The sequence below is a fragment of the Delphinus delphis genome, chromosome 21 (genome assembly GCF_949987515.2).
Source record: "Delphinus delphis chromosome 21, mDelDel1.2, whole genome shotgun sequence".
Taxonomy (NCBI): domain Eukaryota; kingdom Metazoa; phylum Chordata; class Mammalia; order Artiodactyla; family Delphinidae; genus Delphinus; species Delphinus delphis.
The window spans coordinates 11,947,707-11,962,216 of NC_082703.1; the positions used below are offsets into that span (position 1 = coordinate 11,947,707).

General features: G+C 39.6%; 1 protein-coding gene across 1 annotated transcript in view; it reads left to right on the top strand.

The window, feature by feature from the left end:
* Positions 1-726: 726 nt before the first annotated feature.
* Positions 727-14,510, top strand: part of TEX15 (testis expressed 15, meiosis and synapsis associated) — a 40,770-nt gene continuing 26,986 nt past the window's right edge. The window contains 2 exon segments of the mRNA XM_060001504.1: positions 727-865; positions 9,147-9,312. Of these exon segments, the coding sequence (XP_059857487.1) occupies positions 727-865; positions 9,147-9,312 (305 nt within the window).

The window sequence follows — 14,510 nt, forward strand, 5'->3', positions numbered from 1 at the left end:
AACATATTATGAAATGGTATGAAAAATATATCTTTGCATATATTTCTCTGTGTGTGGGCACCATAGCTTTCCTTTGATATCCAGTATGAGTTCTACTGGAAAGGTTAATCAATGTGTGTGTATGTTTGGGGAAAAGGGTTGAAAGGAGGAGGAAGGAAAAGGAATATGTTACTAGTAGTATAACAATATATGATGTCTTAAACCATTGGTAGTAATACTGTGGAGCAATAGCCAGTGAGTGATAGTGACTGTTTTAGGCTATCAGTTGTAGGGATAGCCATGCAATAGTTGGTTTAAAACTTTCATAAGTTTCTCCCAAAGCCAAAGATTCTAATTTAGAGAATATCATTCAATTCACAGAAGTGTATAGGAAAAACACTTTAAAAAATAGATACTTGGCAAGAGCTTAACCAAATGTTAACAGAAATTGTTGTTTGGATGTTATTAAGCTTTTCGGAAACACACAGGCTTTAAATTGCAAGGAAAATGTATATTAGAAACTACAAAATAAATATTTTATATTGTATAAAACCCAAAATTGTTAATTCATTTTCTCTTTTGGGTAACCTGCCAAATTGAGATTGAAATCTGTTGTGAGTGTGACCAAAAATATATCTTTATTCGATTTCATGTAATAACTTTTAAATAGTTTTACTGCCATTGCCTCTTATGTATTTATTGACCTTTTGTTTAATAACTTTGGGTTGATTTTAGGCCACCAGCAAAATGGAAATGAAAAAGACTGCTAAATACAAGATGCCATGGAAAATGAACTCAACTACTGAACCTTTATTTGTTACTGGTATAGATGTCAATCCCTTGAAAAAATTCACCATTCCCAAGATCAGGAGGACAGCTGAGAAAGGTAATATTTCTATGGAAGATGGGATTATTTCATAACTGTTACTACATTTCTCTGATTCTTAGTTTATGCTCGTCTTCTTTTTGTGTGTGTGTGTGTGTTACGCGGGCCTCTCACTGTTGTGGCCTCTCCCGTTGCGGAGCACAGGCTCCGGATGCACAGGCTCAGTGGCCATGGCTCACGGGCCCAGCTGCTCCGCGGCATGTGGGAACTTCCCAGACTGGGGCACGAACCCGTGTCCCCTGCATCGGCAGGTAGACTCTCAACCACTGCGCCACCAGGGAAGCCCTCGTCTTCTATTTTGACTCTACATAAAATTAGGTTAAGTCAGGCTTTTAATTCCTTAAATACACATGTACTTTTGTTTCCACACAAAATAAAATAGACACATGTCTCCTATCCCTCCCACTAAGTACACCTAAAAACACTGGACGTCATACATAAAACAAACATAAGAAGACTTTGAATGGTGGAGAGAAGAAGTTGGATCAGTGTGGGACCCTGGGAGTTACGGAGTGTTGTAGCATTAAGTTCTCTGGATTTTCTGTTTGTTTCCTCCACATCTCAGATTGGGTGACCACAACCCAGGAATGCCAACTTTTACAGACACAAAAAGCCCTAAGAAAAGTGTTCTGTCTTGCCAGGGACTGGGAATGGGGTATCCTAGAATGACAGAAACCTGTTTGACAGTGAACATGCTATTCCTGCAAAACACTAGGGGGAATAAAAAGAAATAGGCCCTACACCTTTGTCAGCAGAGGCTAAGTGGAGGGCCTAGACTTCCACCTGTGCCTCTCCCCTTCCACCTGTGCCTCTCCCCTTCTTGGAACTTCATATGTTCCTTTCTCTGCTATCCTGTGCCCCTTCAGTGTCAGTGGGTTTCTACTCTTGCCTTGTGGTGATGAGTTGCCCCTTCTCAGTGGGAGTAGAGTCAGTGAAGGCCAAGTGGGGAGCCTAGACTCTGTCACACACACCAGTAATAAAGCATCTGTCCCCCTCCCACAGTGTCAGTGGAGGCTGAGTCAGGAGCATGGACCTGCACCCCTTTCTCATGGTAACAAGACAGCCCTCCCCCCGCCCAACAAAGGTGTCCATGGAGACCTTGTAGAGAGCCAGGATGTCCTGGTGGTAAAGAGTCAGAGTCTTCCCCACCCCCAGCCTTTCCCTACTGGCACAGTCCCTTGCTGGCTTAGTTTTAGTAGAGGCTTGTTAAACCACAAGATTGAATATGATCTAGAGTCTCTTAACAATACCCCAAATGACCAAGATATTTAAAAAAATCACTCATCATACCAACAACCAGTAAAATCCCAACTCAAATGAGAAAAGATGAATCAACAGATGCCAACATCACGATAAAACAGATGTTGGAATTATCTGACAAGGCTTTTAAAACAGCCATCATAATGATGTTTCAACAGGCAATTATAAACACTCTTGAAACAAATGAAAAAATGGAAAATCTCAACAAAGAAATGGAAAATGTAATAAAGAATTAAGTAGAAGTTTTGGAACTGAAAAAAATACAATAATTAAAATAAAAAAACTGATTGGATGGGTTCCAGAGAAGAATCAAGAAGACTTTGGAAAGAAGCAGTGGATTTGAAGATATAATAACAGAAATTACCCAGCCTAAACAACAGAGAACACATCAAATTAACCGAGCCTCAGGAACCTGTGGAATAATAATAGAAGACCTAATGTCTTTGTCCTCAGAGCCCCAAAAGTAGAAGAGAGCATAGAGCTGAAAGAGTATTTGAATAAATACTGGCTGAAAATTCCCCAAACTTGGCAAAAGACATAGACCTGTACAATCAAAAGGTTGAATAAACCCTAAACACGATAAACCCAGAGAAGTCTATGACAAGGCACATCATAATCAAACTTCTGAAAACTAAGAACAGAAAAAATCTTGAAAGCAACTAAATGTTACTTATAGGGGAAAAAATTGAATGACAGGAGATTGCTCATTAGAAACCATGGAGCCCAGAGGAAGTGGCACAACATTTTTTAAGTGCAGAAAGAAAAGAACTGTCCCCAGAAAAAATATTCTTCAGGAATAGAACTGAAGTAGACATTCTCAGATGAAGTAAAACTAAGAATTTTTTATTGGTAGATCTTAGTTTAGAATGGCTAAACAAAGTTCTCAAAATAGAAAATGACAAAAGAAAGAAGGTGGGAACATTTGTAATGACGGAAGAACGACGGAGAGTAAAAATATAGGGAAATACAATAGACAGTCCTCCTCTTGAGTTTTTTAATTATGTTTGACAGTTGGAACAAAAAGTATGACATTCTTCAATGTGATTCTTGGTATATGTAGAGGAGGTATTTAAGGCAATTATAAAGTGAGATGTTACCATTGAAGGGAACTGGGTGAATAGGATATAGGATCTCTCTCTATTATACATCACAACTTCATATGAATCTGCAGTTATCTCAGAATTAAAAATTTTTTATAAAAACACGATAAATCAAAATGCTGTTTTAAAAATGTTCAAGTAACCCACAGGAACTGTTGGAAAAGAAATCTCCAGGCCCAGATGGTTTCTCTGGAGAATTCTACTCAACATTAAAGAAAAGAGCTAATACAAATTCTTTACAATTTCTTCCACAAAATAGCAGAGGAGAGAATAATTTTATCAGGACAATATTACCCTGGTACCAAAGCTAAATAAATGTAATACCAAAAAAAAAAAAGAAAACTACAGACCTATATGCATCATGAGCCTTGACACAGAAATCCTATACAAAATATAAGGAAATTGTATTTAGCAAGGTATAAAATCAATTCTGTACTATAACTAAGAGAGTTTTATTCAAGGGATGCAAGCCTGGTTTGGTATTTGAAAGTCAGTCTGTATTCACAGGATAAATAATAGTAATCACATGATCATATCAATTTTTGCAGAAAAAGCATTTGACAAAAAAAATCACTCATGGTAAAGACTCAGCCAACTAGGAATAGAGAACTTCCTCAGCTTGATAAAAAGTATGTAAAAAATACCCATAGCTAACATCATGCTTAATGATGAACAACTGAATGTTTTCTCTGTAGGGAAAGAAGGCAAGAATGTTCTCTTTTACCACTCTTACTATCAACATAGTACTGGAAATTCTAACCAGCACAAAAAGTCAGGGAAATGGAATAAAAAGCACAGAGCATAGAAATTAGAAAGGAAGAAATAAGACTGTTCCTATTTGAAGGTTACACAATGGTCTACATAGAAAATCCCAAGGGACCTACAAAAAAGAAAAAGAAGAAAACCCTGGAACTAACAAGTTAAGCAGGGTCACTGAATACAAAATCAAAATACAAAAATAAATTGAATTTCTATATACTAGCAAAGAACCCATGAAAATCAAAATGATAATACCATTTCTAATAGCTCAAAACATGAAATACTTATGTATAAAACTAATAAAATATATACAGGATTTTTATGCTTTAAACCACAAAGTGCTGATGAAAGAGATCAAAGAAATTCTAAGTTATTGGAGAGGTATACTGTGCTTATTTTATTTATTTATTTTTTTTGCGGTACGCAGGCCTCTCACTGTTGTGGCCTCTCCCGTTGCAGAGCACAGGCTCCGGACACACAGGCTCAGCGGCCATGGCTCAACGGGCCCAACCGCTCCGCGGCATGTGGGATCTTCCCAGACTGGGACACGAACCCGTGTCCCCTGCATCGGCAGGCGGACTCTCAACCACTGCGCCACCAGGGAAGCCCTACTGTGCTTATTGATTAGAAGACTCAACATAATGAAGATGTCAGTCCTCCACAAATTTATCTGTAGATTTATTGCAGTTTCTATCAAAATCCCAGCAAGACCTTTTGTAAATAAATAAGCTTGTTCTCAAATTTACATGAGAAGGGACTTCCCTGGTGGCCCAGTGGTTAAGAATCCTCCTGCCAATGCAGGGACACAGGTTCGAGCCCTGGTCTGGGAAGATTCCCACATGCTGCGGAGCAACTAAGCCCCTGTGCCACAACTACTGAGCCTGCGCTCTAGAACCCGTGAGCCACAACTACTGAACCCACGAGCCACAGCTACAGAAGCCTGCGCGCCTAGAGCCCATGCTCTGCAACAAGAGAAGCAACTGCAATGAGAAGCCCGTGCACTACAAGGAAGAGTAGCCCCCTCTCACTGCAACTAGAGAAAGCCCACGCGCAGCAACGAAAACCCAACGCAACCAAAAATAAATAAATAAATTTTTAAAATTTACATGAGAAAAAGAAACTAGAATAGCGAAAACAGTTTTGAAATAGAAGTGTTTAGAATTACTGTAGCCAATACTAAGGCTTACTGTGTAACTACAATAATCAAGACACTGTGGCATTGACAAAGATAGACACTTAGTGGGACAGAATGGAGATTCCAGAAATAGACCTACACAAATATGCTCAATTGGTTTCCTTTCAGTTGATTTTTAACAAGGGTATATTGAGTGGAGGAAAGGTAGTCTTTTCATCAGATATCATGGAGCAATTGAAAGCTATCCATAGGCAAAAAAAAAAAAAAAAGAATTTCACCCTAACTTCACACAAAAATTAATTCAAAATGAATCCCGGGAAACTGTAAGACTTTTAGAAGAAAACATCTCCAGGATCTAGGGTTAGATGAAGAGTCCTTAGCATGATGCCAGAAGCACAATCCAAAAAAAAATGTGGTAAACTGGACTCCATCAAAATTTAAAACTTTTGTTCTGTGAAAGACTCTGTTAGGAAGGTGAAAAGACAAGGTACGAGTGGGGGGAAGCATTTACATATCATAAATCTAACCAAGGACTCTCATCTAGAACATATAAAGCACCTTCAAAACTCAGTAGTAAGGGAAAAGAGAGTGTTACATCCAAGCAGAAAACAGGCAAAGACACGAACAGCCATTTCACTAAAGAGGTGTGGATGGCAGATAAGCACACAAAGAGATGCTCATCATAGCCATTGAGGAAGTGCTAATCAGAACCACAGCGAGGTGTCACTTCATGCTTGTTAAAACGGCTAAAATAAGAATAGTAATGCCAAAAGCTAGGAAGAATATGGGGAAGCCAAATCAGTCATGCAACCGATGGTCAGATAAGATAGCTCAGCCCCTTTTTGAAAAACAGTTTGATGGTTTCTTAAAAGACTAAACATGCAACTACCATATGACCCAGCAATTGCACTTTTGGACATTTATCCCAGAGAAATGAAAACTTAAGTCCAAACAAAAATGTTTATAGCACCTTTATTTGTAATAGCCAGAAATTGGTAATCACCCTGATTTCCAGTGAGTGAGTGGTTAAAGTATGATGCATCCATACCATGGGATACTTATCAGCAGTTTTAAAAAATGAGTTACTGGAACAACAACAGCTTGGTTGAATCTCAGAGGGAATATGCTGAATGAAAAAAGCCGGTCTCCACAGGTTGAAGTACAAAATTCCATTTACAAAACATTCTTGAAATGATAAAGGGTACAGAGATGGAGAACAGATTGGTAGTGTCCAGGATTGAGAGGAAGAGAAGAGGTGTGGGGTACCAGTATGACTGTATGTAAAGGAGTAGCGTGAGAGGTGGAAAAGTTGTGTATCTTGATTATAGTGGTTGTTACATGAATCTACACATGTGATAAAATTGCATGGAACTACCCACACACACATAACTGCACATAAAACTGGTACAATGTTAATGAGGACTGTGGATTATACCAGTGTCATTTTTCTGGTTTTGATATTTTATTATAATTACATGAAATGTTTCCACCGGGGAGTTTGGGTTAGGGGTATACAGGGCCTCTATAAGAATGTTGTGTGATCTATATTCACTTCAAAATAAGAAGTTAAACACAGGCATACATGCACAAAATCATATCTCATATCTTATGAAATGATCAAACTTTGTAACAATTAAATTGTTACAAATATTAAAGCGAAAATTAGTTTTACTTGGATTAATTTTATTTTAATTTAATAATAGAATTTAAGATGGGAAGGGGATGAAGAATGAGGTTTTTTTGATAAACAGAGGATTGTAATATTTTGTATTAGTTTTGCCATTGTAACTTACTCTGTTGATTGTTAAATACAAAGGACTATTGTTTATGTTAATTAGATTCATATACATGGAAATTGGTTTAAATTATATATATCGTTGTTCCTCATTATTCACAGATTCCATATTTGCAAATTCTCCTACTTGCGAAAATTTGCTTGTAACCCCCAGCATCAGTACTCAGCAGCAGTGCTTTCACAGTCATTTGCAGACACGTGCGAGTGGTGAAAAATTTGAGTCACTTGATGCACACGTTCCTAGATGAGGCCAGATGAGACGGAGCTCTGCATCTTGTTCCAGCTCTCATTATAAATAAGTGTCCATTTAGTCACCTACTTAGTGCTGTGTTGTTTGCATTTTTGTTGGTGATGTCTACGTTTAAAATGGTCTCCACCATATCATGCTGAAATGCTGTCTAGTGTTCCTAAGCTCAAGGAGTCTATGATGTGCCTTACAGAGAAAATATGTGTCACAAAAGCTACACTGTAAGGTAAGTTATAGTGCTGTTGACCAACAGTATGGAACCTTCAGGAAAAGGAAGAGGAAATTTGCCAGTTTGTACATGAAGCCTCTCCAGAAAGTGTTAAAGGAACATTTGTGGTTCCTTTCCTGTGGAAAGGATGGAATCTACATTTATAGATTCATGAGATGACCACCAATAAAAAGCTTGTGACGGGCTTCCCTGGTGGCGCAGTGGTTGAGAATCTGCCTGCCAATGCAGGGGACACGGGTTCGAGCCCTGGTCGGGGAAGATCCCACATTCTGCGGAGCACCTAGGCCCGTGAGCCACAACTACTGAGCCTGCGCGTCTGGAGCCTGTGCTCCGCAACAAGAGAGGCCGCGACAGGGAGAGGCCCGCACACCACGATGAAGATTGGCCCCCGTTCACCGCAACTAGAGAAAGCCCTCGCACAGAAAGGAAGACCCAACACACAAATAAATAAATAAATAAATAAATAAATAGCTTGTGGGCAGCATTGTTGTGAGGCAAAAAGCCAAAGAGACTTTCAGTCATGGTCCCCAGGGGCAGGAAAATCTTAGGTCCCTCTTGGCTAGTGCTGGCTGACTCACACATTTCAAAAGGTGATAAGGGATGCAGGTAGGCAGGTTCTGCAGAACAGGAGGCTGGGGGAGAATTTTAAAGACACCTGCTAAGTGTTATACAAGAAAAGGTTATGTGGCAAGTTTCCATCCCTGATGAGACTGGCTTGTTTTACCGGGATGTTGGCAAACAAACTTACTGCAGATGGCATTCCAGTTGTCAAAAATGTGACCAGAGGCTGACAGGAACCTAACCCTGTATTTCTCCTAAGATTAATAGTTCAGTATTCACTAATTCACTCTTGGCAGCAACTTTAATAGACTATACCTTCGCCAAATAACAAGAATCAACTGGATTCCCCAGTTTCCTCCAAGTCCTCTTCCTTGAGGGTTTTATTCTTTTATGCATCTACTTAATATAGCAATGCTTAAAACACTGCTTATTGTCTTCTCAAAGAGTGCCTCTTGGTCATGCCACCACGTCAGCCAAGAGTGTACAGTGATGTTCTGGTATTTTTGCAAGTCGAAATAACCAGTTTACTAGTATATAGGTTGCCTTATTTGGGGGAAATTCAAGAAATATTCATGCACTAACAGTAGCTACCAGGTTTGTGTAGCACTGTATGTTATAGAGTCTGTACATCTTAAGTTGAAAACAAGTCACCTGAATTTTAGTACTATCTAGTATATCTGCGTCAACTTTTAAGAACTCCCTATAGGTAGTGGAGAAAAACAAGTTTCATATTTTCATTTATACGAGGTATAGGAAGTCTGTATTACTGTTATAGAATCTTAAATATAAATGCCTCCAGATGGTTAAAGAAAATTCCAAATATTTTTTTTATTTTGTGTCTTATATTGATACACAGTTGTGATTGTGCAGATGTACAATTATGTCATTTTATTATTTATTTATTTGGCTGTGTTGGGTCTTTGTTGCTGTGCACGGGCTTTCTTTAGTTGCGGCGAGTGGGCTTCTCATTGCGGTGGCTTCTCTTTGTTGCGGAGCACAGGCTCTAGGCACGCAGGCTGCAGTAGTTGTGGCGCACCAGCTCAGTAGCTCCGTGGCATGTGGGATCTTCCAGGACCAGGGCTTGAACCGGTGTTGCCTGCATTGGCAGGCAGATTCTTAACCACTGCGCCACCAGGAAGTCCCAACGATGTCATTTTAAACACAAATAACCACTTGCCCTTTTCTTTATTTTTAGTTTACTTGTCACCTTGTTGCATCAATACTAGAGAGTATAATTTCATACACGATACTCTTAATCAGTGCTGCCTTGATGTAAGCTGTGATCTACAGTCTTCATGGCAGTTTGGAGATACAAAACTGATTCACAATGAAGAGCTGGAAAAAAATTTTACTTCTAAGAGGTAAGTTACTGTGACCTAAGGAAGTTTGAGATTTTGTTTGTTTTTGCTGTGAGGTTTTATACGAATCTGTTATTTCTGCCATTTGAGATTTGATAAGTATTACTGAGAAAATAAGTACAGAGGTGTTTTATTCCTTATTTTGTTGCCATCTCATAGCCTTCTGTAATAGTAAAAAGCTAAGTGTGAGATTTGGTTAGTAAGTCCTGCACATCAATGTAACCAGACTTCAGACACTCCCTTCTTTTTTAATCTTTGTAAGTTTTTCAGAAGCATACATCAGCACATTTATTAAGGAGCCATTTTGTAGATCCTTGTGCCTCCTGCATAATATAAAATAGCACTTAAAATATTTAGAATGAAATTTTTTTTCTTGACTCAGTCCTTCAGAGACTGAGTTGATGTTTTAATTTGGCAGAGTTGTATCTGGCTATTTCCAACTACTCCACTAGAGCCACAATTTCTGACACTTTTAAAAAGTACCCCTTCTGGTTTTTGGGAAGGCACATTCCATTATGTTAGTTAATTAATTTATTTATTTATTTATGAATTATTTTTGGCTGCATTGGGTCTTTGTTGCTGCGCGCGGGCTTTCTCTAGTTGTGGCGAGCAGGGGCTACTCTTCGTTGTGGTGCATGGGCTCCTCATTGCGGTGGCTTCTCTTGTTGTGGAGCACAGGCTCTAGGCACGTGAGCTTCAGTAGTTGTGGCACGCAGGCTCAGTAGTTATGGCTCACGGGCTCTAGAGTGCAGGCTCAGTAGTTGTGGCTCGCGGGCTCTAGAGCGCAGGCTCAGTAGTTGTGGCACACGGGCTTAGTTGCTCCGTGGCATGTGAGATCTTCCTGGACCAGGGCTCGAACCCATGTCCCCTGCATTGGGAGGCAGATACTTAACCACTGCGCCACCAGGGAAGCCCCATTATGTTATCTTAGTAAGAAAAAATAAGAGCACATGCAGAGTTCTCATTGTAAACATTTTGTATTTAATACGTTTAGATCTTGTGTGAACACAGTTTTAGCATTTTCATTTTCTGAACTTGCCTCCTTCACCATTTTGCATTTTTAACTTAGAACATAACTATAGTTTGATGGACCCACACTTAGAACTCATTTTGGAATGTTTTTGGTCTCTTTTTTTTGTTTTAGAATCAATTCCTCTTGACTCAGACATGCTACCCCACTTGTTGTCTGTTGGGGAGAATTGGTGAGAATGACAGAAATAGTTGATGGCATATTTTTTCATCTAAAAATCACAGTTTTGAGCAAAAGTAGAATGGACTGGCTATACACTGCCCCTTCCAGATCGAAATAGTAGTTTGATCAAAAATGAATTCCTGCATTGTTCCTTGATTTTGGTTATATTAGGCATTTTTAAATTGTGTCCTTTTTCATAATGCCCCCGACACTTAATTTGCAACCATTTATTTCTCCCTGTTAACATTACAGAAAAGTTAGAACAACTACCCAACAATACAAGACTTGATAGAACATTCTGAATGACTAATGTGTATAGGATTTATTGGTTTCTTAGGTATTTGCCCAATTAGACAAACTCATTTATCTCCCATAGTACTTTATATTCGTTTTACACGACTTACCACACTATGTTGGTTTTGTCTGATTCCCTTACTACATTATGAGTTTTATCTCATTTGTTTTTTGTGTCCATAGTATGGAACCGAGTCTGGCAACACAGTGAGCACTTAACTGTTAAATTAAGTTACATTTTTATTTCATTGTTTTAAATCAATGAAGGTGGAAAGTACCCTTAAGTAGCCTTAGGCACAGGTAAAAAAAAATAAAAGGAAAGATCAGAATTGGTTAGCAGAAGAGAAAAATAGGATGGAGAGATGAAAAGAGAAAGTATTAATAACATTGACTGCCTCTAGCTTTTCTTTTTATTGTTCCCCTTAGAGGAGTTTATAAATCTGTGATCTCAGCAAAAGCAAGTAGCTCCAGAAAGATACCAATCTCCACTTCTTTGTCGTTGTTGTTGTTGTTGTGTTGGCCGTGCTGCACAGCTTGCGGGATCTCATTTCCCCAACCAGGGGCTGAACCCAGGCCACACAGTGAGAGCCCAGAATCCTAACCACTAGGCCACCAGGGAACTCCCCTGTCTCCACTTTTTATCCACATTGCATCTACCACTTCTTAAGTGTGAAATCAGCAAAAACACGTTAATCATCTAAACATCTGTGTATTAAGTCATTCATTGAGCATTTGAGTGCCTACTGTGTCAGATGTTGTATTTGATACCCTCAGAGAAAAATGAATGTTTTCTCCTCAGCCGTAAAGAGTTTACATTCCAGTGGAGAAGACATACAGCTAAATATAAAATAACGTTATAGTAAGAGGTAGGTGCATAGATGAGGAATTGAGTATTCTTCGTAAGAGTCTTGAGAGATGTTCTGAAGAGTTAAGAACTTGAGCTGGTCTTAATGGGTAAAAGAGAACTGAATTCACTTCTTCTTAAGTATATTGTGCTATTTGTATCAGTTTGACCCTTTTTTGTTTTAAGATAACTTACCTTTAAACATTTTAAATTTATGTGAAAGGGTATCATTTTAAAAATTGTCAGTACCTATCTTGACACTGTGGTTAAATTTGTACTTGGCATCTCAGTTTACGTTCTACCCCAGGTGAGTGGACTGAGCCGTCCATGCTTAATTTCATCTACTTTTATCAATGATTGGTTTGGGGAGAGGGTGCAGAACTAAATCAGTTTGGGCCAGTGACACACTGAGGACAGATTGGCTTGTGGGCGGTGGGGGGGGGGCGTCTCTGGAAAAGAGAAGCCAATCTGCTGTGAACAAGGAAGCATGTTGCTCAACCTGTTGATGGCCGCACTCTTGGAATAATGACGACACCAGTTGGATGACCCTCTGAGGTGATGACAGCAAAACAGAGAGATGGAAAAAGCCTGAATCCTTGAAAACATCTGGAGCTGTGGAATAGGTCAACTGATAAAGACTGCCTGATTTCTGAATTTCTTGTTGTAAGAAGTTAACTCGGGACTTCCCTGGTGGCGCAGTGGTTAAGAATCTGCCTGCCAATGCAGGGGACATGGGTTCAAGCCCTGGTCTGGGAAGATCCCACATGCCGCGGAGCAACTAAGCCCGTGCGCCGCAGCTGCTGAGCCTGCGTGCCACAGCTGCTGAAGCCCATGAGCCTAGAGCCCGTGCTCCACAAGAGGAGGCACTGCAATGAGAAGCCCGTGCACCGCAACGAAGAGTAGCCCCCGCTCTCCACAACTAGAGAAAGCCCGCACGCAGCGACGAAGACCCAACACAGCCAAAAATAAGTAAATAAATAAATGTATAAAAAAAAAGAAGAAGTTAACTCAATTTTAAGCCAGTTTGAATGGTTTTCCATACTTGAAGTCAATAGCATTTAAACTGGTATTGAACTTGGTACTGGTGTTGAACTTGGTACTTCCACTTGCTAGTGGAAGATTCTAAGATATGGATTTAACTTGGAAAGAGGGCAATAAGGATGTCTCACTGTTCCTAAATGGGAAGTGGATGATATGTGGGGGCACAGACCATATATTTTATGAGGCTGTGGTTTGGGGGGAACTTGTACAAAAAAAATTCAGGATGTTGAAGTGCCCTACCCATTTCCTGCTTAGATCCAAGAGGCCTTTAAAATTCAGATTTGGTTAAAAAAAAAAATCCTTTGTACTTATGGCCTAGTTTTACAGATCAGCTTTGCAAGATTAGCTTGAAGTAAAGCATTCATCTTTTCCAAAGTCAGTGTGAATATGGGTTTGAAAGAAAGGAGATTTAACAAGAGATAAGTATGAGGCAAATCTGAAGTAAGTATGAGGCACAAATCTGTTGCCTTCAGCCTTTCCCAGATACGTCCTTTTAAGCATTTTCTACCTGGTAAATGGAACTACTCAACTTAATGCAATAAAGATATATTTTAAATGCAGTCTGGGGAAAGAAATGGATAGTTTCAAATTGTAATGCAGTGGGTAATGACCATTCTAAATTCAGGGCCTTGGGAAATGGGAGGGTCTCAGAGGCTTGTTGCCAGGAGACTGAAATTCCTAATGACAACCATTGTCTAAACAAGATTATGCTATGGTTCCTAGCCTTTGGAATTTTGAGGGCCAAGAATCCTAGCTATTTCTTTCTAGAAGGATATACTTTGTGCTAAGGGCCAGTTAACACTGACCATTGTGTCATTCTTCACTTCTCTAAATTTAATTGTGGTTACCCTACGTTTTCTTCACCGGTTTATTTTTCGTGTAGGTAACTTAACCTTGTAACCATATGCTGCCTAAATGGATGTTGACTATATGAGTCTACCTCCAGACCCACTTTAAGGGAAGGCGTATTACTCACATCATTGATCTGAAGTTAGATGCAGTAACTCGATGAGACTGGATTGTTCCCGTTTTGTGAGGTGGATTGACCTGCTCAGTGTGAGCATGAGCATTTTTGAAAGTGTAAGTGTTGGAAGAAGGGTGTGACTAAAGGAGAACCGAACGAGTAGACTGCAGCCTCCCTAATAGTTCTAGATTGTCTCATGTAATTAGTCTAAACTATTCTTTGTCCCATTTCCCTTGCCTTTGTTGGTTTACTGATGTACAAGCATAGTCAATATGGTTCAGTATAACACGGTATGAGGCTTTCTTAGAAATCCTGGGAAGGTGAAGTCACTGTCTCTATTGGTGTCTGTGGGCAAGGGAGCAGGTAGGCCTAGTTGCTGCTGGCAGCTCTCTTATGACCACAAGAGGAGCCAGGCAGAGATAAAGATAAAGCTATGGACATCAGTGTAGAGAGTCAAGGAAAAGAAACTTGAGTTCCTAATATTGTTGAGGGACTAAATAAGGTCAGATTCTTCCTGTGGTAGCCAGCATAATGCTCCCCCAAAGATGCCCACACTCTGATCCCCACAACCTTTAACCTACCAAAAAGGACTTTGCAAATGTGATTGAGGTCACAGACCTTGAGTTTGGGTGATTATTTTGGGTAATCTGGGTGGGCCCAATTTAATGATGTGAGCTCTTAATCATAAAAACTTAAGAGGAAGACAGAAGAGTGAGAGACTGAAGGAAGAAAGAAAAGTATGAGAGGGATTCAGCTTGCCTTTGCTGGCTTTAAGGATGCAGGAAAGGTGTTATGAACGCAGGTATTGTCTGGAATTTGGGGATCGCTTTTGGCTAACAGCCAACAAGGAAGTGGGATCTCAGTCC